This window comes from Pipistrellus kuhlii, unplaced genomic scaffold (genome assembly GCF_014108245.1).
Source record: "Pipistrellus kuhlii isolate mPipKuh1 unplaced genomic scaffold, mPipKuh1.p scaffold_m20_p_8, whole genome shotgun sequence".
Taxonomy (NCBI): domain Eukaryota; kingdom Metazoa; phylum Chordata; class Mammalia; order Chiroptera; family Vespertilionidae; genus Pipistrellus; species Pipistrellus kuhlii.
Genome location: NW_023425584.1, coordinates 5,665,314 through 5,689,268, shown reverse-complemented (window position 1 = coordinate 5,689,268; position 23,955 = coordinate 5,665,314). Strand labels below are relative to the sequence as shown.

At 37.6% G+C, this 23,955-nt stretch overlaps 1 protein-coding gene across 6 annotated transcripts in view; it reads left to right on the top strand.

Annotated features, from left to right (window-relative positions):
- Positions 1 to 23,955, top strand: part of SPDL1 (spindle apparatus coiled-coil protein 1) — a 41,501-nt gene that overhangs the window by 10,025 nt on the left and 7,521 nt on the right. For 2 of the 6 annotated variants that reach the window (XM_045576969.1, XM_045576970.1), the window contains exons 4-12: positions 968 to 1,162; positions 1,998 to 2,147; positions 2,244 to 2,342; positions 2,420 to 2,530; positions 5,739 to 5,879; positions 7,682 to 7,785; positions 8,340 to 8,527; positions 11,570 to 11,900; positions 13,747 to 14,347. In XM_045576969.1, coding sequence (XP_045432925.1) covers positions 968 to 1,162; positions 1,998 to 2,147; positions 2,244 to 2,342; positions 2,420 to 2,530; positions 5,739 to 5,879; positions 7,682 to 7,785; positions 8,340 to 8,527; positions 11,570 to 11,900; positions 13,747 to 13,951 — 1,524 coding nt within the window. In that variant the 3' untranslated portion in view covers positions 13,952 to 14,347. Of the gene's footprint in view, positions 1 to 967; positions 1,163 to 1,997; positions 2,148 to 2,243; positions 2,343 to 2,419; positions 2,531 to 5,738; positions 5,880 to 7,681; positions 7,786 to 8,339; positions 8,528 to 11,569; positions 11,901 to 12,909; positions 12,956 to 13,746; positions 14,348 to 23,955 lie in introns of those variants that run through there. The other 4 variants (XM_036423741.2, XM_036423743.2, XM_045576973.1 and 1 more) reach the window with 4 other exon arrangements.

Genomic DNA, 23,955 nt, shown 5'->3' with positions numbered 1-23,955 from the left:
GCCATAATTTGGAGCTTTATTTGTGATCTTTTACTTATTTCCCATATTTAACCTATCAACAAGTTCTAAGAATTTGGCTTACAAAGCATCCATGTATACCACTGCCACTCTAGTTCAGATCACCATCATCTCCTAATTACTATGGAATCCTGCATCTATCATACTGCTTTTACTATTCATTCTTCACACAGCACCAATGGTATCAGGAATGCAGACATACCCTGATTACTTATATGGACTTATTTGTATGTTTATAAAACAAGGCATGTCACTATCTTAAAAGATGCCTAACTTTGGCCAAAAATGAAGTTTTAACAGTCTAATCAATGCATTAAGTTTGCGTCAGTCAGTGATTTTTTTAAAGAAAGATGGCCATGTTTTCACATAAATCATTTAGTTGAAATTTTTATTTTACATTATGAAAGTAGAAAAGGGAAAACCAAATCAAGCTAAGAGGCTCTAATTTTTTAAATAGAATAAATATTTTAAAAATATATTAGGATATATTCTAAGAATGTTGAAACCCTATTGACAATAATTCAATATAGATGATAATCATAATCCTGAACAGCAAGTAAAAGCTTTTTATTGCTAACAGAACCCTTTAGTGAATGCTAGGCATGATGCTACAGTTTTACCCACGCGATCTCAGTTGAGAGTTGTGATGGTAGGTACAATCATTTACCAGTTTTACATAAGAGGAATGAAACTGACACAAGTTAAACCTAGATCTGACCCTAAAGCTTCACCCTTTCATAAGTGTTTTCTGCAAAGCCTGTATTCCTAGTGTTCCAAGATTTAGAAATATGTGACATTTTAGAAAGTTATTAAATAGTTCTGTTTAAGTCAACTATCTTCCAAAGTAGTTACCCTGCAGGTACAAGGACAGTTTGTACTGCAGTTGTATGTTCTGATGATCTTCATTTACCTTTTGAGATTGTTTTTTGTTTTTGTTTTTTAACTTCAGTTAGAGAAACTAAAAGCGGAATTGGATGAAGCTAGGCTTAGTGAAAAGCAGCTGAAGCACAAAGTAGAGCATCAGAAGGAACTTCTCTCTTGTAAATCAGAGGAAATGCGGGTAATGTCTGAACGTGTGCATGAAAGCATGTCTTCAGAGGTGTTGGCTCTTCAAATTGAACTGACGGAAATGGAAAGTGTGAAGGTAATTTTTATGGCACTGGTGTTCCCGGATTTTCTTCCCCCTTTTTGCATATGTTTTACATGTTTTTGTAATGATCATTATGAGCTAGTTTTAAAGCTGGATTATTTTTTGGCCTTTTTAAAAAAATATATTTTAATATTTTATTGATTTTTACACAGAGGAAGAGAAAGGGATAGAGAGTTAGAGACATTGATAAGAGAGAAACATCGTTCAGCTGCCTCCTGCACACCCCCTACTGGGGATGTGCCTGCAACCAAGGTACATGCCCTTGACTGGAATCGAATCTGGGACCTTTCAGACCACAGGCCAATGCTCTATTCACTGAACCAAACCGGTCAGGGCTGGCCTAACTTTTATCTAACTAAAGTGTTTTACAGAGTTTTGAGGGAGATTTATTAAAGCATAACAAAGCTTTAAACTGCGTGATATGTAAGGCAGACTTTATCGTTAGGTTAATGAAACCTCTGGAATAATTTGGAGACATTTACTTTGATCCTAGTTTGTATCATTTATAAAAACAAAACAAAAACCCCAATATAAAATGCTGGTCCAGTGGAAGTTAATGTGCATTTGAACCTAGTTTTTTTCATTGCAGGCTAAGGATAATTAAATATTAAAACCTTAAATTCATAGGAAAGAAAAATAGTCTCTAGAGCCTTTTTTTCTTCCTTGCTGAAAAATTCAGTAATTTTTATTATTTCATTATGCACGTTATAAAACCTTTATTCGATAGTTCTTTAGTTTTAGGTGTGAATCATTGCTGATAGATGAATTGAGCAGCTGCTAAATAAAAGATTATTCAAGAGTTTCCTCTTTTTCAATTTCTATTGAATAGACCACCCTCAAAGAAGAAGTGAATGAACTGCAGTACAGACTAGAACAACTAGAGCTTCTGAATTCTAATCTAATGCGCCAGGTCGACCGGCTTACAGAAGAAAAAGAGGAGCGAGAGAAAGAAGCGGTTTCTTGTTACAATGCCTTAGAGGTATTATGATTGCAGTAATATCTTTTCAAATTCATCATAAGCTTTTTTCTTGCTAATCTAATCGTTATTGGCTAAGTTGTTTTCTTTTTAATTTAGAAAGCTCGTGTAGCAAATCAAGATCTTCAAGTGCAATTAGACCAAGCACTTCAGCAAGCCCTGGATCCCAATAGTAAAGGCAACTCTTTGTTTGCAGAGGTACTTACAAGCATTCCATTGATTAAATTGGCATTTCACTTAACACAAGCATAATTAAACATGTTAATATTTTCTAGGTGGAAGATCGAAGGGCAGCAATGGAAAGAAGGTTTATCAGCATGAAAGTCAAGTATCAGTCACTAATGAAGCAAAATGCATTTAATAGAGAACAGATGCAGAGAATGAAGGTATGGAATTATCACCATCAAAAGTTTAATAAACCTTTTTTGTATCAGTTTTACATTTACAGATACATCAAAGAAAGCATCTTTTCCTTCAATGAGTGTACTTACAACATTATTTCTAGAACTGAATGATTTTAGAAAATCAGTATTTTTAAGTTGAGCAAAAGATCCATCTATATTTTTAAAAATCCTATCCTATATAAAGATTTAGTTGTTGTATATTTAGTACCCAATGTTTGTTTGATTTTGTAATAGTTACTCACTAGCCTTACCAGAGAGGTATAAATCTTTCTTTGTGGATTGGAAAAGGAGGAATTAAATGTTTTATTTCTTGCTGTTGGGTTGGTGTCTTTTTTAGCAGAGTCCTGAGATGTCTACTTAAACTGAAAGTAGTCCGCTCAACCTTTAGTTCTCCTCCAATAGCTTATTTATAGGGTAAAATTTGAATTGCCTTTCCTTACAATTCCTCAAGTCAAGTGTATAGGCCCTTTTAATTTTAAGGGTTTGTTAGTCATCATATTAGCCAAATAAGTGGTAACTGAAAAATATGTAGAAGTTGGAAAGATTTTAGTGTTACACCAGCCTTAGAGTCCGGATCCCTGATCTGTATTTCTAACTTTGCAAAGGTAGTATCAGGTCTAGTAATAGTTAATGTCGTTTTTAAACATTCGTTTAAAATCTTGCTTGGCGTTGACTTGTATTGACATAACCTTCAAACACATGGTATCTACAGAACGTGTGAAGTGCAATTAACAAGTTTTGCTTGAAAAAGTTTGTGTTTGGTTTGGTTTTTGTTGCAAAACTAGGGCTAAGAAGATGGCGGATGAAGAGCATATTCGTCACTGCATGCTTTACGAGTTCCAATTAGGAAGAAAAGCAAGTGAGGCTGCAAAAAACATCTGTAGTGCTCTTGGTCAAGATGCAGTTAGCGCCAGAAAATGCCAGCGTTGGTTTGAGAAATTTCGCGAGGGAAATTTTTCATTAGATGACAAGAGTGGTCGAGGCCGTGTGTCCAATTTTGATCAAGAAGCTCTTCAAGCTCTTTTGGTGCAAAATCCTCAAATTACCCAACAAGAGCTTGCGACAACTTTAAATTGTTCACAAAAAACAATTTCCAATCAATTGCGTGCACTTGGCAAAGTCCAAAAGTTTGGAAAATGGGTTCCTCATGAGTTGACCGACAACAACCGTAATCAAAGAGTCACACTTTGCAGTTCGCTCCTCTCTCGTCAAAACCGTTTGCCGTTTTTAGAGCAAATTGTTACCGGAGCTGAACAATGGGTGCTGTATGTTAATTTGAAAAGGCGGCCTCAATGGTTGGACAAAAATGAGGCTCCGCAGCCCACGCCAAAACCTGACTTGCATGCGAAAAAAGTGATGTTGTGTGTTTGGTGGAATTTTAAAGGAATTCTTCATTATGAACTTTTACCATCTAACCAAACCATTACAAGCGCAGTGTATAGTGCCCAATTGGAAAGGTTAGCCCAAGCTTTAAGAGAAAAAGAACCCGCGCTGATTAATCGGAAGGGCATAATTCTTCACCACGATAACGCACGACCTCATACTGCAAGAATCACTGCTGAAAAACTGCGCCAGTTGGAACGGGAAGTTCTCCCTCAACCTGCATATTCTCCTGATATTGCCCCTTCCGATTACCATTTGTTTCGTTCTTTGCAAAACTTTCTTCTTGGAAAAAAATTGAATAATGAAGAATGCTTCAAAAATGCATTGACCGAATTTTTTGCATCAAAATCACAAGAATTTTATAACAGAGGGATTAAAATGCTTCCTGAGCGTTGGGCACAAGTAGTAGAAAACAATGGCAACTATTGATATATTGTTGATTAAATTTTGTTGTATTGTTTAAGTAAATTCGATTTAAAAAAAGTATTAGAATACGACATTAATTATTACTAGACCTAATAATTCAAAGACTGGAAGGCTTCCTGCCTTTTGTTGAGGATAATGAGATCTATCAAAGAAATGGGGAGGTCAGTAATTAAACCTTGGTGTTTGAAGAACCTGGGATTGAATCCTCATTCTGTCACATGCTAGCTGTGTGACATTGGACAAGTCCTTTTACTTTTCAGAGCATCAGTAATCTGATCTGTACAATAGAGGTAATAGAATCTGCCTCCTACAATTGTCCTGGAGTTAAATGTAAGCATAGAAAAATTCCTGCTTGGGGCTTGGCAAATAAGGAAGTGCTACTTAATAATCAACTGCCAGGGCTTTTATTTCTAAGACTTTTGACTCTGCTGCATGGTTTACTGAGGCTCTCCACTTTCTGGGAATGACTTCTTTGTAAATTTTCTCACGTTTGCTCTTCGTTTTTCTTTCAATATTTGTTGAGCTCCTACTATTAACCACCCAACATTCCAGTGATATCCCAAACTATCTTGAGATGCCACTAGCAATCTAGATCTTCTTAGGCTAAGTGCATCTGGCCTCCAGTCTGAAGCAGGAACAAAAAGTGGATCCTTTAAAATGTTAGAAGTCATCTTTCCCTCTTCCTTTTAACTATTTCTGCTCTCTCATATTGCTAACTTTACTCAAAATTGTATTTAAACTAATTGGCACTTTTCAGAACTTCAGATATATATGAAGGGAGAAAGAAATGTTAGGTATAGATTTTAGCTAATTTCCTTTCAATTGCAACTTTAGGTTTAAGTGAGGTCATAATTAGATAAGTTAATTCTGCTCTTAAAAAATAAATTTATGTTTATATTGAATATTCCCTTAATATCCTTAGATTGCCTTTACCCTTCGCTTTCTATCCTTGTGCTTTCTGAATCTCACATTTATGAATGTAAGTAGCTTAGTAATTTCTCCCACTCAATACTATTGAAGTTAATTAAAATTTTTGAGAAACCCCATGAGACCCTAATGAGAGTGCAGTCTTTGTCCAGGCTATTTACCAGTTAGGTGATGTGCTTCCAGAACACAGCTGTGCAGTTCAATTATGTCTCACAGAAGTACAAATAATTGTTATGTACTTCGGATATCATTCATAAGTGGTCGAAATAAGTAACTTATTTACTGGTGTAAATGTTTTCAAGTTATTAGATTATTAGACTAGAAATAGCTAATTAATTTACAAAATGCGTTCAAAGTAATATAGTACAAAATATGAATTATACAAAAAATATAGTTATCAGAATCTTCTTCTCCCTCACTCAGTTTTATTGGGGGCCGGTAATTTTTTTTCCAGTTACAAATTGCCACATTGTTACAAATGAAAGGCTCTCAAACTGAATCTGAGCAGCAAGAACGGTTGTTTGCCATGTTGGAGCAGAAGAATGGTGAAATTAAACATCTCTTAAGTGAAATTAGAAACCTGGAGAAATTTAAGGTATGTGTAACACCTTTTAAAAATGCAGCTAAATTTTGGATTGAATATCTTAATACTTTGTACTTGAATAGGTTTCTTTGTTATATAATTAATGTATAGTTTCAATTGAGATTGACCAATATTTAATTTTTTTCTTCTAGTTTCTTTTTGCTTTTCACTGGCTTTGACTGTTTCTTCTTTTTGTAGAGTCAGAGTAATTAACCTTCCTCATATTTGTTATTATGTGTGAGTTATAACTTAAAATGCCCATATCTTTAGTGTATAATTCAATGTGTTTTAACATGCTTTTATTTTCAGCATTAGATAGATGTACAAATAGTCTTGAGCTCCAGAGAAATGGAATCCTTTATTATATCTCTCCTGTTCAACTCAACGTTCTGTCAGTTGAGATTTGTTCCTCATGTTGCATGTTGTCAGTAATTATTTTTCAGTGCTGTCCAGCTCCATTTTTTAAAATGTTTTATTGATTTTATAGAAAGAAAGGAGAGCAGTAGAGAGATAAAAACATCTACTGGCTGACTCCTGCATGCCTCCTACTTGGGAATCAAGCCCACAACCTGGGAATGTGCCCTGACCAGGAGGAATCAAATCAGTCACCTCTTGGTGCATGGGTATATGTTCAACTACTGATCCACACTATCTGGGCCAGCTTAGTATTTTCTTGGCTACTCTTGCATGATTGTTTTTCTCTATGAACATCTTGTGTAGCTTCAAAAAAACTTTGTTGGTATTTTTTATTAGAATTACATTAAATTTATAAATTAGCTGTGAGAGTATATATATATCTTCTCACTAGCTGAATAGCTAATAAAAGTTTATAAATGACAGATTTAAAAAATGTTAACGGCTTGGTCATTTTAAATTATAACCAGTAGTGTATTATGAAATTTTAAATGTATGTAACCTTTTTTTTTTTTTTTTCTCTTAAAAAGAACTGTTGAGTACAATTTTGGTTAAATTTGCAGAATATCAAATTTCAGGCTTATGTGGGCCACCAATAGGCTTAGCACTATATTTTGGAAATTAAGTCTTTAACCAGGAGGTTTTAGCCTGCAATCTTTAAAATTGTTCACAAGTTTTTAAGTAGTAGTATATATTTTTACCCTAAGAAATCTTTTTTTTTTTAATATATATTTTATTGATTTTTTACAGAGAGGAAGAGAGAGGAATAGAGAGCTAGAAACATTGATGAGAAAGAAGCATCAATCAGCTGCCTCCTACACACTCCCTACTGGGTATGTGCCCGCAACCAAGGTACATGCCCTTGGCCAGAATCAAACCTGGGACCTTTGAGTCTGCAGGCTGATGACCTATCCACTGAGCCACACCCATTAAGGCTACTCTAGAGAAATCTTGCAGGGTTTCCATCAGAATCTCAGAAGAGTGGGCACTAAAATTAACTTAAGGATCTCCACTCTTTTTAAAATTTTTCTACTTTATGGCTTTGTCATTAAATCCAGAATTAAACTCAGAAGTATTTATTTCTTCTACTTTAAAAGGAGAGGGAAATCAGAGGATGCAGGTATGGTTAGGAGCCTTAGCTTTGGGGGCAGATCTTGGTTCAGATTCTTCTCAGTTTACTTGCCTTTGGCACCTTAAACCCCATTCTCTTATGTGTATGAGAGGGATGTTCAATCATGCATTTAGTTCAGAAGGTAAGTGAGTTGAATGGATAGTGCTCATTAGCACAGTGCCTGCTATGGGACAAGCATTCAATAAACGGTAGCTGATATTATTAATAAACATTTTGCTAACCTAATTTGTTATTTGTTTTAATTAATAAGAATTGTTGCTTTATTTAGAGTTTATATGAAAGTATGGAATCTAAGCCTTCAGACAACTCTGGTACTCTGAAAGATACTACCTATTACACGGATTTACTTCAGATAAAGCTTGACAACTCAAAGTAAGTGTTGGTTGGATAAAAAGATGGGAGACTCTTGTTTATAAGTAGTATTAGTGACTACATATTTTTGTTTTAATATTGCAAAAAAAAAAAAAAATCCAAACAAGTTAAGTGACAAAAATATCTCTGGGCATTAAACAAGATTTAGTTAAGAATTAATTAGTGCTGATTATTGAAGAAAGAATACCTTTAATGAATAGTTAAATATTTTTATTTCTTTGTAAAGTTTAGCTTTTTAGATTGGTAAGTGAAAATGACTTTAACATAGAAAATGTTCTTATAATCTAAATTTTTCAAGAATGAATATCATATAATTTTAAATTTAAAGGCATTTATTCACACATGAATAAATATGAAAAGAACATCTTCTCCCTTTGTTATTTTCTTTAGAGAAAGCATGGGGTTTTTATTTTATTTAAAAGTGCCATTGTTAAAGCTTAAAATATATTTTTTGACTAAGTTCTAATATATAATAAAGATTTGCACTAACGACTACACTTATTTATGTTATGTAATTTTAATTATTCCTTGGTTCCCTTTTTTTATTGATATAGCAAAGAAAATGAAAGCACTAAAGGGGAATTGTCTATACAACGAATGAATGCATTATTTGAGAGTCAGCGGGCTTTAGATATTGAGCGAAAACTTTTTGCCAATGAAAGATGCCTTCAGTTTTCCCAGAGTGAAAACATGAAACTGAGAGCTAAAATAGATGAGTTAAAACTAAAGTATGAACCTGAAGGTATGTATGTCTTATAAATTTTGTCTTTTAATCATGAGAAGCTCTGCCGCTCATTTTTATACAAATCCCATTACAAAAAGATTATATTTATGATAAAGTATTTACTACTACAAAATGTGTAGGAAAATTCAAAGAGAACTAGGTACTAGGTATGCATGAATATAATAGCTATTTTTGGGTATCTGTATAAGAGAACCTTGGGATATGAGACTTTTTCACTTAAGATTGCAGCATCTAATGTAATGCCAAAGAGTTCAATTTTGTTGAGGCATCTGATGTTTGGGATCTATATTAGTTAATGCTGTTTATAGAAAACCTAAAATGATGGAGACTTAAACAGGATAGTTATTTCTTCCCCTCATAGAAGTCTGGAGGAGGCATTCCAGGACTGGCCAGAGTCAGGATCTAGATTTCATTTGCATTGTTTGTCAGTATACATCTTGAGCACAATTTAGTCATGGCCTCATCTGCCTTCAAGTAAAGCTGAGAAATACAGTCTTTTTCTCAGGGTCCATGTTCCCAAAGAAATATTGGGGATTCTGTAATTAAGGAAGAATAGTAGAACCAAATATTAGAAGGCAACTAGCAAGTGTAATCACTCAGATAGAAAATACCTACTTTATACACTAAAGAGAGTGATTTTACTATAACTAAATCCTACATAATAAAAGCCTAATATGCTAAGTGTCTGGTTGACCAGTCAGCTGTTCAACCAAAGTATAATATGCTAATTATATGCTAAAGTTACTCAACCGCTCACTATGACGTGTACTAACCACCAGGGGACAGATGCTCTGACTGGTAGGTTAGCTTGCTGCTGGGATTCAGCCAGTCAGGGACTCGGCAAGACAGGCTGGACACACCGTGGAGCCCTCTTGCGGTCCCTCCCCAGCTGGCCAACGGCCCCGATCCTGCACCCATGGGGTCCCTCAGCCTGACCTGCACACTTTTGCAATCTGGGACCCTTTGGGGGATGGTGGAGAGCCAGTTTCAGCCCAATCCCTCAGGCCAGACTGAGGGACCCCACTGATGCACAAATTCATGCACTGGGCCTCTAGTCCTATATAATAAAAAGCTTATATGCAAATAGACCGAACAGTGGAACAACGAGTCGCTATGATGTGAGCTGACCACCAGTGGGCATGTGGGGAATATGGCGGATGTTGGTCACAGCTGGATGGTGGAGCAGGTGAGCGGGGGTGCCAGACCAAGCTGGTCATTGTCATCAGGGGGAACCTCGGTGGTTACTGAAAATTCTTTGCTCCTGCATCCCGTGGTCCCACCCAGTGCTCGAACCTGCTGCTGGCAATGGCCTGGCTTGCACCTGCTGCAGGTGCCAGAGCTGCAGCTCACACGTCTGTGCCTGGTGCCGATTCCGATCACTCAGTGCCATTAGTGGGTGCAAGCAGCAGCTGCCAGCCCTGTTTGCCCTTCTGGGTTTCTCCATTTCCTCATGCTCCTGAGGGGCGCTTGGGGCAGCCCACTACTGGTGCCGGCCCCACTCTAACCGCTGCTGGTGCCAGCCCCAATCACTCTGTGCCATCAGCGGGTGCAGGCAGGGCCAGCACTGTCAGCGTGTGGGAGTGGGGCTGCTGGCAGACAGGGGATTGGGGACCACAGTGGGAGGGGCCGGACGGGGGCGCGGAGGATGGGCCAAGACCTGCCCTGGTGCCTACCATAGCCTCACAGCCCACAGTTTCTTTTAAGGAGCACCAGTTTGTGCACTGGGCCCCTAGTTAAGATATAAAAGGCCAAAAGTAAATAAGTCTTAAGAGTGTGATGGTTCTTACACAAAAAAAGTGTGGTTACTTGTCTTTGGTTATAGATTTTCAGCAGTTTTTGTGTCAGTACTGTTCACATGGGTAACACTATTTTCATTACTGTTTCGAAGACTGGAGTTATTCTCAACAATAATGGGAAAGCTGTCTGCAGTAGTGTGTTTTTAGTTAAAAAGACTTCTCTTTCCCTAATTCTCATAGGCTCTCCTGATTAAGAATTAATCCATTTTCAATTTCAAAGGTTGCTGAACTGAATGAACATAGCAGAGAGACTTGAGGCAGTATAGTAAACCTAGATGATGTGGATTTTAAAGGAGCAGTGAAAGAGAAAGAGGAAATAATCCTATATAATAAAGGGCTAATATGCAAATGGTTATCACACCCTCATGCCATAACGCCGAAATGGCTCAGACACTAAACCCTGGGGAGAGGAAAAGGTACCAACCAGGCACAAATGAGCTCACGAGAGAGGAGTGGGGACCAGCCAGGCTGCCCATCTTATGGCCCAGCGACTGGGGCTGCGGCCTGGGAGAGGGTGAAGCCTCCCGTCCCGAGGTCCTGGCTGTGGAGCTGCATAGGGAATGGAGTGTGTTATGTTAAGCAATGGGGCTAGAAGGACATTGTAGTTGTCTGCAGTGAGACATAATAATATGGTTTGAACTAGGGAGGTATCCATGGAATAAGTACTCGGGTTTTGAATATATTTTGTAGGGGAGACTAATAGGCACAAGTTATCATATTCAGACAATTTGACCTGTTTTTGTGTTTTATTTTCACTTCATCCTTACAAAACACAATATTGAATCAGATGGGTACTTTTAATTCCCATTTTAAAGATAAAGCAAATCTCAGAGAAGTTAAATACTTGCCCAAGGTCATCCACCTGCAGAGTGCTTTGTATACTAGGATTTGGACCTGGATTCCTTGACGCTTAGCCGTGGGATCCTTCCTCATCTTCATACTGTGATCTTATGAAGCCCCACACAACCTTTACCACAATATCAAAAAGAACATTGAAGTGTTCATTTCTAGAGACAGATATATTGAGTTCCTGAAGAAAGTGACAGGCAGATGACTTCTAAAAGACAAAGTTAATGGAGTCCATGAAAAAGAATAATAAAATACAGAAATAAAATTATTTATTAAGGAGATTAGTGGATTTTAAAAGAATGGGGAAAGGAAAACTGTAAGTAGTTCTACCTCTTTATGTGGATTGTGTCTTTGATTTATTAACTGGATGTACTTTTAATGATTTTATTCTCAGAGAAAATTGAAGTGCCTGTACTCAAAAAGAGACGTGAGGTACTGCCTGTGGATATAACCACCCCTAACAACGTATGTTCTAACAGTGCTGTCGGGGAAGAAGTTTCTAGATCACTATCTCAGAAAGAGGAGTCGAAGTCCGGTACTAGCATCTTAGAAGTTAACAACTTACAGTTAGAAAAGACAGTTTCTTTAAACATATCAGGAGTTACTCTCTCTCCTCACAAAAACCTGACCATGAATATTCAGCCAACGAAGGAAAAGAAATGTGTGAAACTTGTAGAAGTTCCAACCATAAGTGAAAGAAGTGGAAACTCTCCAGACTCTCACAGGTCAGTGTCCTCTCTTATTCAAGGCAACCAGCATTTCTCTCCATCTCTTCTCTATGACTGCATGAACTGTGCTGTTTCTTCATCTATTTTCTTAGTGTTACATGCAGTATAATTTCTTCTAACTACCTTCAACATTTTTAAAACTTTAAGAAAGAAAGACTAAATGATTGCAAGGGGAAAGCACTTCTGAATAAGGAAATTATGTTTTAATGTTATACTTTTTTGTTTCATGAAACAATTATCACAGTTTAATACATCTGAACATTTTGTTGGTTTGGATAAGTGTACAGTTATTGTTTTCCTGGTTCAATAGGAACCAGGCCAGGCTGGTGTTGCTCAGTGGTTGAGCATCGACTTACAAATCAGGAGGTCATGGTTTAATTTCCAGTCACAGCACATACCTGAGTTGCTGGTTCCATCCCCAGTTGCAGGCATGCAGGAGACTACTGACTAATGATTCTCTCTTATCATTAATGTTTCTATATCTTCCTCTCCCTCCTTCTCTGAATTCTATTAAAATCCTATATAATAAAAGGCTAATATGCAAATTGTCCCTTGAGAGTTTGACTGGGAGTTCAACCACTTGCTATGATGTTGGCTGACCACCAGAAGGCAGCAGGGAACAAAGGAAGGCCCTGGCTGGCAGCCAGAAAGCTCCGATCAGCCCTGATTGCTGGCAGGCCCCAGCTGGCAGCTGGAAAGCCCTGATTGGCCCTGATCGCCAGCCAGGTCTAGGACCCTACCTATGCATGAATTTCTTATACTGGGCTCTAGTATATGAAAAGAAAAGAAAAGAAAAAAAAAAAGAATGGTGATTAAAGAAATATCAGCTTACCTCTTAAAAAGGCTTTCTAATGGTCTAAGAAATTTCAGCCTTTTGGAAAACTTTAATAAAAATTTTATGGCTTTTTAAATGATTTATCCTAAGCCTTTAAGTATGGGCTTTGATTCCTGTTTTGACATTTTTAAATATCAGAAGTAAGTAAATACATATATTTATTGATTTCAGAAAGGAAGGGAGAGGGAGAGAGAGATAGAAATGTCAATGATGAGAGAGAATCATTTATCAGCTGTCTCCTACATGTCCCCTACTGGGGATTGAGCCTGCTACTTGGGCATGTGCCCTTCACCAGAATCAAACCTAGGACCCTTCAGTCCGCAGGCTGACACTCTATTCATTAAGCCAAACTGGCCAGGGCAAAAGTAAGTTCACTTTTGTTTTATATCAAAACTTCAAAGCTTTTAGTTTCTGCATATTTGATTTTGTGACTAAAATAGAAAATGTCTAGACATGTATACTCGCGTTTTAAGAGCCTTAGCTTTAAAAAAATATTAAAGTAATAAAGGTCAAAAGGTAAGAAAGTAAGTGGAAGAGTAATATCTCATCACTGTTTATTTTTTTCTTAAATTATTCTCCTAGTTGAAATGCAATTTTATTTCTTTTATGAGACAAATACACATCTATTTATGCAGCCCAGGATCTCATGTTATTTTTACCTTATACATTTTGCTTTTTGTATATTATGTTAACATTAAACTAGTGCTACAGCATTGTAAATCTTTTCCCTAGATGTGCTTATTATGATAGGCACCCTCATTATATGTTAGCTCTTTAATTTAGGCTTGGCTCTGACTTTTATCAACCTGAAATATATTTCTTTAAACATTTAAAAAGTGAGTCTATTGACATAAAATATTCTTTTAGAGAGTCAGTGACTTAGTTTTCTTAATGGTATTAGAGTCAACTATAATGTTTTTCCTTATATAAGTAAAAAAATCACCATATTTACCAGAGGCCCATTATACTAGAGAATGCTCTCTTCTTTCTTTTTCTTAACCATACTTGAATTCAGAGTAGTGCTTTAATGCCTGTAGGTTATCTCCTGAATCAAAGCTTCAAACAGAAGTTAAAGAAGAAAAAGAAACCACAAGAAAATTGGAAAAGAAAACTTGTAAGAAATCACACCCTGTTTTATATGTGTCCTCTAAATCAACTCCAGAGAATCAGTGCGCTCAGCAGTAAAGACGGATCTTTAATAAGAGTAAAGTAACACTTGCCCAAAAGATTGCTTTGGAGATGAATTAAGATTGTCTTCATCTGAAGTATATAACCTTGTAGGTTATTTCTTTCTACTCACTGTGCCAGGACCTGGCATGTTCATACTGTTTTGACCAAATGTTCTAAATTTGGTTGTGATTCTAACCAGGAGAGTTCTTTAAGTGATGGTCCTTCATGGGCCATCTGTGTGAATAAACTATTAAATGAAGGAAGGTGTTGTTATAAATCTATTTGTTGCATTGTATATGGATTTTTAAGTGATATTACCACATACCATCAGAGCCATATATTATATTGTAACTGGATTTTGTCAGTGTTTAAAGTACCTATGTTCATCTTTGTATTTTTGACTAAACTTTCGAAATAAAGATTTTGTTTTTCCTTTAAATGATTATAGACTGGTCTATAACTTAATTTCATATATACTATAGGGGGGTGTATTACTCTATTTTCAACCTTTTTCATATCATGACACATACTAGTAATCTAATTACTAAAATTATGTAGCACACCAAAAATATTTTTGCTGATCTAACAAAAGGGGGGGGGGAGGTAATAATTTTGATTCATTCACATTAGATAGCTATTGTGTTGACTGTGATCATTTTTTTATTTGATAATCTAAGGGAAGAGGTCAGTGCCCCTGACTAAATAGTCACATATTGCATGTTTTATGAAGTCTTGTAGCACACCAGTGGTTCTGCTGTGGCATACAAATTAAAAGTTGCTGGTCTATAATGTTTAGAAAGAGGCAGAGAGATTTATTTTAAGGAATTGGCTTACATGCATATGGATACTGATTAAGTCCAAAATCAGTAGTCCAAAAGCTGCAGGGTGGAGACCCACGGAAGAGCCAATGTCAGTTTGCTTGAAAACTGTCTGCTACAGAATTCTACAATGGGTGAGGTCAGTCTTTGTTCTATCCAGAGTTTCAATTAATCACATGCATAGGCTCACCCATGTTGTGAGGAGAAATCTGCTTTACTCAAAGCCCACAGATTTAAGTGTCAATCTCAACTAAAAACACTCTCAGAAACATCTTATTAATAAAAAAGTAATATACAAATTAACCATCATTTGGCTACATGCAAAAGTCACACCCACCAGCCAATCAGGAATGAATATGCAAATTAACCCAACCAAGAGAGCTAGCAGAAGGCTTGGGTTTCCCTGGTAATGGAGGAAGCCAAGCTTTCTGCACACCCTGGCAGGCCCAGGCCTTCACTCAAGGCTACAAAGTTTCAATTATAGAAGATAATTGAAAATTATCAACAAAAATGAAAGCAGCCACGGAGCTGGAGAGAACAGGAGTCTTGATTTGCCCAGGTGATGGAGGAAGCCAAGCTTCTGCAGTCCTGGCCTGCCTTGGCCTCCGCTCAAGACTACAAAGACTCAATTATAGAAGGTAAATAAACCCCAACAAAAATGGCTTCGGCCATGGAACAAGCAAGAGGGTTGGCTCTGCTCAAGGCTACAAAATTTCAATTATAGAAGATAAATCCCAGATACCAGGGCCTCCGCTTCCATCACCAGAGGGCATGGCTGGCCTGCAAACCACAGGCCCCTCATCCAGACCACCACATGCCTCAAGGGCACCCCCACCCTGATCTGGGACACCCTTAAAGGCAAACCAACTGGCCCCCACCTGTGCACCAGGCCTCTATCCTATCTAATAAAAGAGTAATATGCAAATTGAGCATCACTGTAACACACAAGGATGGCTGTCCCCATGTGGGCACAAGATGGCTGCCACAAGATGACTAACAGGGAAGGGCAGTTGGGAGGGACTAGGCTTGCAAGGGAGGGCAGTTGGGGGTGACCAGGCCAGCAAAGGAGGGAAGTTGGGTGCGACCAGGCCTGTAGGGAAGGGCATTTGGGGGGAGACCCAGGCCTTCAGGGGAGGGCAGTTGTGAAGGAACCAACCCTGCAGGGGAGGGCAGTTATGGGTGATCAGACCTGCAGGGAAGAGCAGTTAGGAGCAAACTGGCTGGCAGGGAAGCAGTTGGGCATCAATTAGGCTGGCAGGGAAGTGGTTAGGAGGTGATCAGGTTGGCAGGCAGAAGCTGTTAGAGACAATCAGAAAGGCAGGCAGGTGAACAGTTGTCAACCAGCAGTCCTGGATTGTGAGAGGGATCCCAGATTGGAGAGGATGCAGGCTGGACTGAGGAATACCACTCCCTCTCCTTTCCCCCCATGCACAAATTTCCAGCACTGGGCCATTAGTATATGAATAGTTATGTCTAACATTTGAGTCAACCTAATGTACCAAGCACTGTTTTAAGCCTTTTCATGTATTGCAACATTTAATCTCATCTCTGTGATTTGGATATTATATTTAACTTATTCTCATTTTAGAGATGAGGAAACCAAGGCCTCAAAGTGGTTAAGTTACCTGTCCAAGGGCACAGGTGTTAGTGAGTGGTGAAAAAGTTAAAAGAGTGGTAGAAGTTGTAATAGAATATCCGATGTCCTAAAGGAACTGAGACAAACAAGAAACTGTCTGGTGGCTTTTTACTTTTTTAAATTTTTTTTTAGATTTCTTCTGTGGTTTCCCAAGTCAGAGAGAGAATAGCATTCCAGCAACAACTACAGTCAGCAACAACAAACTTTGGTGAGGGGAGAAATCTGATTTTTAGACTTGGCACATGATAATATTCAAAATTTTCAACAACTATTACAACGCAAGAACCAAAGTATGATCCAAAAATAAGAAAAAATAAACTACACCAGACATTGGACTTACTAGACAAAAACTTTAAATGAAAACAATTTTAAATATGCTTAAAGGGCCAATGGCATAAGAACAATGGCAAATAGAGACTACCAATAAAGAGAAACTGTTTAAGGAACCAGATTGGAACTGTGGAGTTGAAAAGTACAATAACAAATGAGAAGCTCACATTCAACAGCAGATTTGAAAAGTAAATAGAAGAATAAGTAAAATTAAAATACTGGCCAATCGAGATCATTCTGACTGAAAAGCAGAAAGAAAAGAATGAAGAAAAATGAATAGAGCCTAAGAGATCTATGAGGCACTATCAAGCATGGCAATATATATAAGCCTAAAACTGTTCTAACAAAAAAGGCTCTTTTTGTAGTTTAAAAAGTGAGGTGGGTGGAGAAGCAAAAGAGAAATGAGGGGCCTTGTAAGACAAAAGATTCACAATATCAGAGGACTCAGAAATCACCACTAACACTATTTATTAAAGACTGTACTTCACTATGATGACAGAAGGGGGCACCCTTTCGCTAGGAACCTTGTAAAAACACTCCAAAATTTACATGACAAATAGGCAAAAACAGACAAAGCTTTTATAAGAAGGAAACAAAAAATAAGACCACCTTGCAAACTGATGACCCCATCAGCACCATTCAGCCCTCCCCTCCCAAAAGCCATATGAAGATGAAGCAAAGTATAATTTTCTTGTGGATTCTAGAACACTCAATGCTATGGAATTTTTAAATTGAGAAAAATCCTCAAAACCTCACCTACACACTCAAAAATAAATAAATAAATAAATAAATAAATAAATAAATAAATAAATAAATAAATAAATAAATCAAGCACTTACAGAGGCTAGAGAATATGACATCAGACTTACCCAGAACAGTATTCAGAAGAAGGCGTTAATCATACAGACTTTAAAAGAACTTTAAGGAAAGAAATTGTAAATCTTGGATTTTATTTGCATTGAAGTTATTCTTGAGGCATTAAGGCTATAGGAAAACCTTTTAAAAATGACAAGAAGGATTTTTTTGTACCCATGAACCTCCTTGAATAATCTCTTAAAAGTAATCACCCAACAAAAAATGACTGAGAAAACTTTTGAAGAACTGAACAAAGAAATGTATTGTGGATAATTGGAACCAGATTTCTCACTGTTGGAGAAGGAAGTTCAACTAAATGAGAATAGCCTTGCCAATGTGGCTCAGTGGTTGACCCTATGAACCAGGAGGTCATAGCTCGATACCCGATCAGGGCATATGCCCAGGTTGCAGGCTTGATCCCTGATGGTGCAGGTGGCAGCCAATCAATGATTCTTACCGTTGATGTTTCTATCTCTCCCTCTCAATTTCTGAATTCAATATATATGTATTTAAGCCAACTAAATGAGGGGAAGGCTAAATGAATGGTAAAGGCTGAAAATGACTACTGTGGTGTTGGATTCCATATGAACTAGATTTTTGAGAGATTTTTAAAAATTAGGTACACATGTATACATATATATACACATATACAAATATGTGCACAGATATAAAGACACATTTACACACACACACACACACACACACACACACACACACTACTATATCTGCTGATCCTTAGAAAATGGCATCTCAATAGCAATGAGCTCATCCAACACATCTAGTACCCAGATCTTAGTTTCATGTCATTCTCTTCTAAGTGAACCATTTCATTGAAAGATGGCTACTTTCAGGACTAGGCTGAAATGAATGAGATGTCCCTAAGCATCTTGTTCCCAAAAGTAAGAAAGTGCTTCAAGGATGGGGGCATGTTAAAATGACATGAGCATCAGCTTGAAGTGACTCCCACTGTCCAAATCTAGGACAATTTGAGCCTCTAAATAAATTATGGTGATGAATTATATTGAGTAGAATAAGAAACCATGAACCCATAGTTTTGAATAAATACATTAATAAATTAATAAACAAGGGAAAGCTTTTTCTCACAGTAGACACTCATTTTATACATCTAGAAAGAATGGTAGAATTAAAAAATCACTACTTGGTAATTAATAAGTGATTTGGAAAAGAATTACCAATAGCTGCTAAAACTAGTGGACTAAAAGTTTGATGAACCCATGGGTACTGTGGCTTAGTTTTTTGAAGTGTCATCCATGCACCAAAGGATTGTGGGTTCTATTCCACATTTGGGGCATGTGCAAAAGGCAACAACCAATGTTTCTCTTTCTCTATCTCCCTTCCTCTCTAGAGTGAATAAATATGTCCTTGGGTGAGGATTAAAAATAATAATAAAATAAAAGTATGATGAGTTACAGACTATTTACATCATCTCATAGTATCTCTCCACAAATACACATTAATTACAATGGGAAAAATAGTAAATTTCACATGGAGAAACTAGAAGACCTCACCCAACTCAATGATTAAAGTTAACAGCACAGTAATAGGACAAATTGATAATGTGTATGTACTCATATAAAGCAGTGAGGAAACATTACATCACTTCCATGATATTTCTGCCATAAAATGCATAATTTGCATTTAATTATGACAAAACATTCTAAAACTATGAGGGGCATTCTATTCAATAACTGGCCTGTAATCTTAAAAATGCCGAGATCATGAGTGACAAGTAAAGGAAGAGGAACAGCCCTAGCTGGTTTGGTTTGTCTCAGTAGATACTGAATAGATAGAGCCTTCAGACTGAAGGGTCCCAGGTTTGATTCTGGTCAAGGGTGCATACCTCAATTTCAAGCTTGATCCCTAGTCTCAATTTCAGGCTTGATCCTCAGCAGGGGTTGTGCAGGAGGCAGACAATCGATGATGTTCCTTCCTCATCAATGTTTCTATCTCTCTATCCCTCTCCCTTTCCCTCTCTCTAAAAATTCAATTAGAACATTTTAAAAAAATGATGGAGGAACAGGTCTTGTTAAAGAGAGACATAGCAAGTGAATGCAACTTATGATATGTAATTTTCTTTGGCAATAGACAACACTGATGGGACAACGGGAAATTTTTGAATGAGGATTTTGATTAGCTGATAATATGGTGTCAATTAAAATTTCCTGAATTTGATAATTGTTTTTAAGGAATACCCTATGAAATATTTAGAGGCAAAGGGAATTATGTCTGCATTTTATTCTCAAATGGTTCAGCAAAAAACACACACACACACAGTTATTGAAAGGAGCATGATTAAGCAAATGTGGTGAAATGTTAATATTTGGAATATCTGGGTAAAGAGTTTACAGATATTTTTTAACTGTTAAAACTTTTCTGTAACTTTGAAATTCTGTTAAAACTAAAAGACTTACAATGGCATTATTTCAGACGATGACAGTATATGTAGAAAATCTAAAACACTTTATAGATAAACTATTAAAAGTAAGCACTGAATTTATTAAGGGTACCTATTAAATACAGGATATTTAAAAATTTAATTATGCCATGTAAAAACAAATCAAAATGAATTTTTAAAAATTACATGGATTACAATAGCATAAATTATATAATATGCCCAGGGATAAAGTTAACAAAAAGATGTACAAAATCTATACACTGAAAGCTACAGAACATTGTAGAGATAAATTAAAGATCCAAATAAGTGGTGGAGCTATAAAAGAGGGATCTCTTAGCCTTTGAGACAGCATGAATGGACCTGAAAATGAAATAAGCCAATCTGAGGAAGACAGATGTCTCTTATTTGTGGACCCTAATGAATTGACCAATAAAGTGTAATACCCAAAGCATGGAGGCATGGAACAGATTGATATACCTCGAGGTGGGGTTGGGGGAACAAGAAGAGATAAAGCAAAAAACTTATTGCTGGGGGCTAGTTCCAGCAGGTCATAAATGCAAGAAGTTCATCAAAAGGTTGGTGGACCTTGAAGCTTCATCAGGGCTGAAGATACATATTATTGCCTGCTGGAATAGCTGAAAGCATTTCCCCAAACCTAAAGATTTGCATATATTATTGCCTGCTGCCTGATAGCCAAAGACAGTTCCTCCAACAATGCCTACTGTCTACCAAACCTTACCTTTGATATGTATATCTGCTTTGCTTTGGGGAAATTTGTGTTAATAACCAGAGATTCAGAGAATTTGGTTACTGAAGCTAGGTATCCTCTGGTTCCCCAAAATGCTTTCCAAGTTTGTATTTCATGTCTAGTCTCTTTATTAATTTACTCACAACCCTTATACAGATTCCTAAACCCTTCTAGATGCTGAGAAACACCCCAGCAACTTATATGCTCATATGCATAGCCCATAGACATGGGCAATAGAATAGTTTCCTGTGGGAACACACTGACCAACAGAGGGCAGTTCCTGCATTGAATGCCCCCTGGTGGTCAGTGCACATCATACTGACCAGTCATTCCACCATTCTGTCATTTGCTACATTAGCCTTTTATTATATAGGATAGCTTTCAGGTTTCTATGTTGCAAGATCTGTATATTGCACTGTGTGCCCCCACCCAAAATCAAACCTTTTCCCCTTACCATAAGTTAGGCCCCCTTCACTCCCCACCCCTTTCCCACTGCTGTTTGTGTTCATGAATTTTAGTTTTATATCCCACATATGAGTGAAATCATATGAAAACCCAGTCTTAAATCCAGAAAATTTTATCCCTAATCTAGTGTTCTCTTTAATAATGGTACATCCTGTGAGCCTTGAGAGATTCTTTATATAGAAAAAGATGATAAGAAAAGTCTGCATATAAACTATAAAAGAAGCACAGGCAATGAATAGTTCAAAAGAAAATAAGAATAGTGAAATTTAAAACCTAAAAAAAGTGATTTCTTCTAACTGAACATATGGCCCTTTGAAGCAATGCTTTTCCTATCTGGTTACAATGAATTCCTTACCATGAATAATCTGTTATTCATATTACCTCTAAATTTTGGTTGTGAAACCATCTCTCATTGTTTTTAATAACTTCATTTTACTGCTGTACATTAGAAAGTAAAATGAAGAGAGTCTTTACTATGCAAATTCTCCACAAAGTTGGAAAACAAAGGATACACATATGTTTGAACAGTATATTAGTTATATGTCTACGTTGGTCACCCTATCCACCCCTATCCACTGGCTATAAACAACTCATGAGAAATGTAGTCTTGGTGTGACAGAGGAGGAAATATTTTCAGAAGCCACCACTTGGGACCATAGGCAATTATGCTCTTTGCAGTAGATTTAAAAGGCACATTCATATGGTCACCACCCCTCTTATGATTTCTTCTTAATTCTATGGTCTCCTCCAGGTAACACCTATTTATCTGCTCTCCTCTCCAGTAAAACTCTTTCAAAGAGTTGCTTATGCTCACTGTTTCTATTTTCTTACCTTATACTAGAGGCCCGCCCGGTGCACAAAATTTGTGTGTGGGTAGGGTCCGTAGGCCTGGCCGGGGAGCAGGGCTGATCTGTGGGGTGACCAGCATGGTGAACGGGAGGGTGGGGGGGAGGCCTGCTAGCACCAGCCTTGGCTGGCCTAGCACCGCCTGCTTGCTAGACCCACCCTGCCACCACCACCCATTGCCTCCCACAGAGGGAGGTGACTGGCAGGGCTATTTTGGGGCAGTGCCAACCTACTTACCAGCTGCCCCTGCCACTGGTCACCTCCCTCTGTGGGGCAACAAGCAGGGTGATCAGGGGGGCTCTGTTAGCACCTGTCTTGGCTGGCCTGGGGCCTGCGGGCTGGGGGCAGCTCCTGTATTGAGCATCCGTCCCCTGGTAGTCAGTACATGTCATAGCGACCAGGCTTTCCACCGTTCAGTTGATTTAAATATTAGGCTTTTATTATATAGGATTCTCTCCTTAACGAACTCCATCCAGGCTTTGTCTTGCCCCTCTATTGTCTCAATAACTATTTTCCTATTATTCCACAGTAGTAGACCATTTAGTTAGACCTATGACCACCCAGAATAAAGACTTTCTTTTCAAAATTTTCTTCCAGTAAGGAAATTTAAGCAGGACAAGGCCCTGGACAAGAAAATATAAGCAGAAGTGATGTGTGCTACCTCTCAGCTATGCCCTTTTCTTCCTCTGTCATACTTCCTGTTAGCTGGAATGGGGATGTGGCAATAGGTCCATTGTGGACCATGTACTTGTACTTTATTTTGTATACCTGGGGGATGGGTGGTGGAATAGAAAAAAGAAGGAGCCTGCATTTCTGATAATTTCATAGACCTGTAATGCCATCTAGGACTTTATGGGAAAAAGAAAATAGGCTTTTATCTTGTATAGGCTGATTTAATTTTGGGTCTCTGGCTTTGGCTGTACTTATCTCTATCTTGGTATCCATACACTTTACAGGCAAGTCCTGCTGATACCACCTCTGAAATATTTATTGAATTTAACTGCTTTACCCCCATCAGTTTGATCCAGTCATCATCTTTCCCTGCATACGAAAGCAGCCTCAAACTGTTCTTACTACTTTTATCCTTAACCTATAGAGTTTATTTTCCAATGAGAATAATTTTTTAAAAGATTCTATCACCTCCTACCTAAAAATCTTCTAGTGACATTTGTTTATGTCCCCCATCAAAAGACCACCACCAATACCCTGGGAAGTGTGGATCAGCTGGTTGGAGCATTCTCTCATACATTGAGAGGTTAATGGTTCTATTCTCAATCAGGACACATGCCCAGGTTGCAGCCTACCACCCCCAGTAGGTAATGTGCAGGAGATAGCTGATTGATGCTTGCATCTCCCTCTCTTTTTCTCTCTCTATTTCTCTAAAATACACACACACACAAACACACACACACACCACCACCACCACCAACAACAACAAACCTAAAGTAGAACACATTTAATTTATTGCCTATGACTATACAACCATGGAGAGCCATAGGGTGTCTCAGTAAGAGGGTATTAGAAAGGATTTTATTACAGGATTTGGGCTTGTGTTGGTGATTTTGAGTAATGCTTAAGGAAGCAAAGTTAATTCTATAATTAGATATATTAATAAATCTCACGGAGAAAGAAGGGCTTTAGATTATAATGAGGCTTAAGCTGAAATTGATGAAAAGATAAAAGCACCAGTCACTGGTATTAGCCATGATAGGAAGATGTCTTTGTAATTTTTGTAGTTTATACAATGTTCTCTCTTTTTTTCTTCTTCTTATTCTGTTTCTTCATGATTGCAGAGCGGTTTATCCAACATGGCCACGAGTTAGCCTTGTCTGGAGTTACTGTTCTGAGAAATTGTTGATGTTCAGCAGGAGAACACCACAGCCGAGGTGAGGCCAGCACCTGACCATCCGGGGGGCTGCTTGTCTCTTTATCA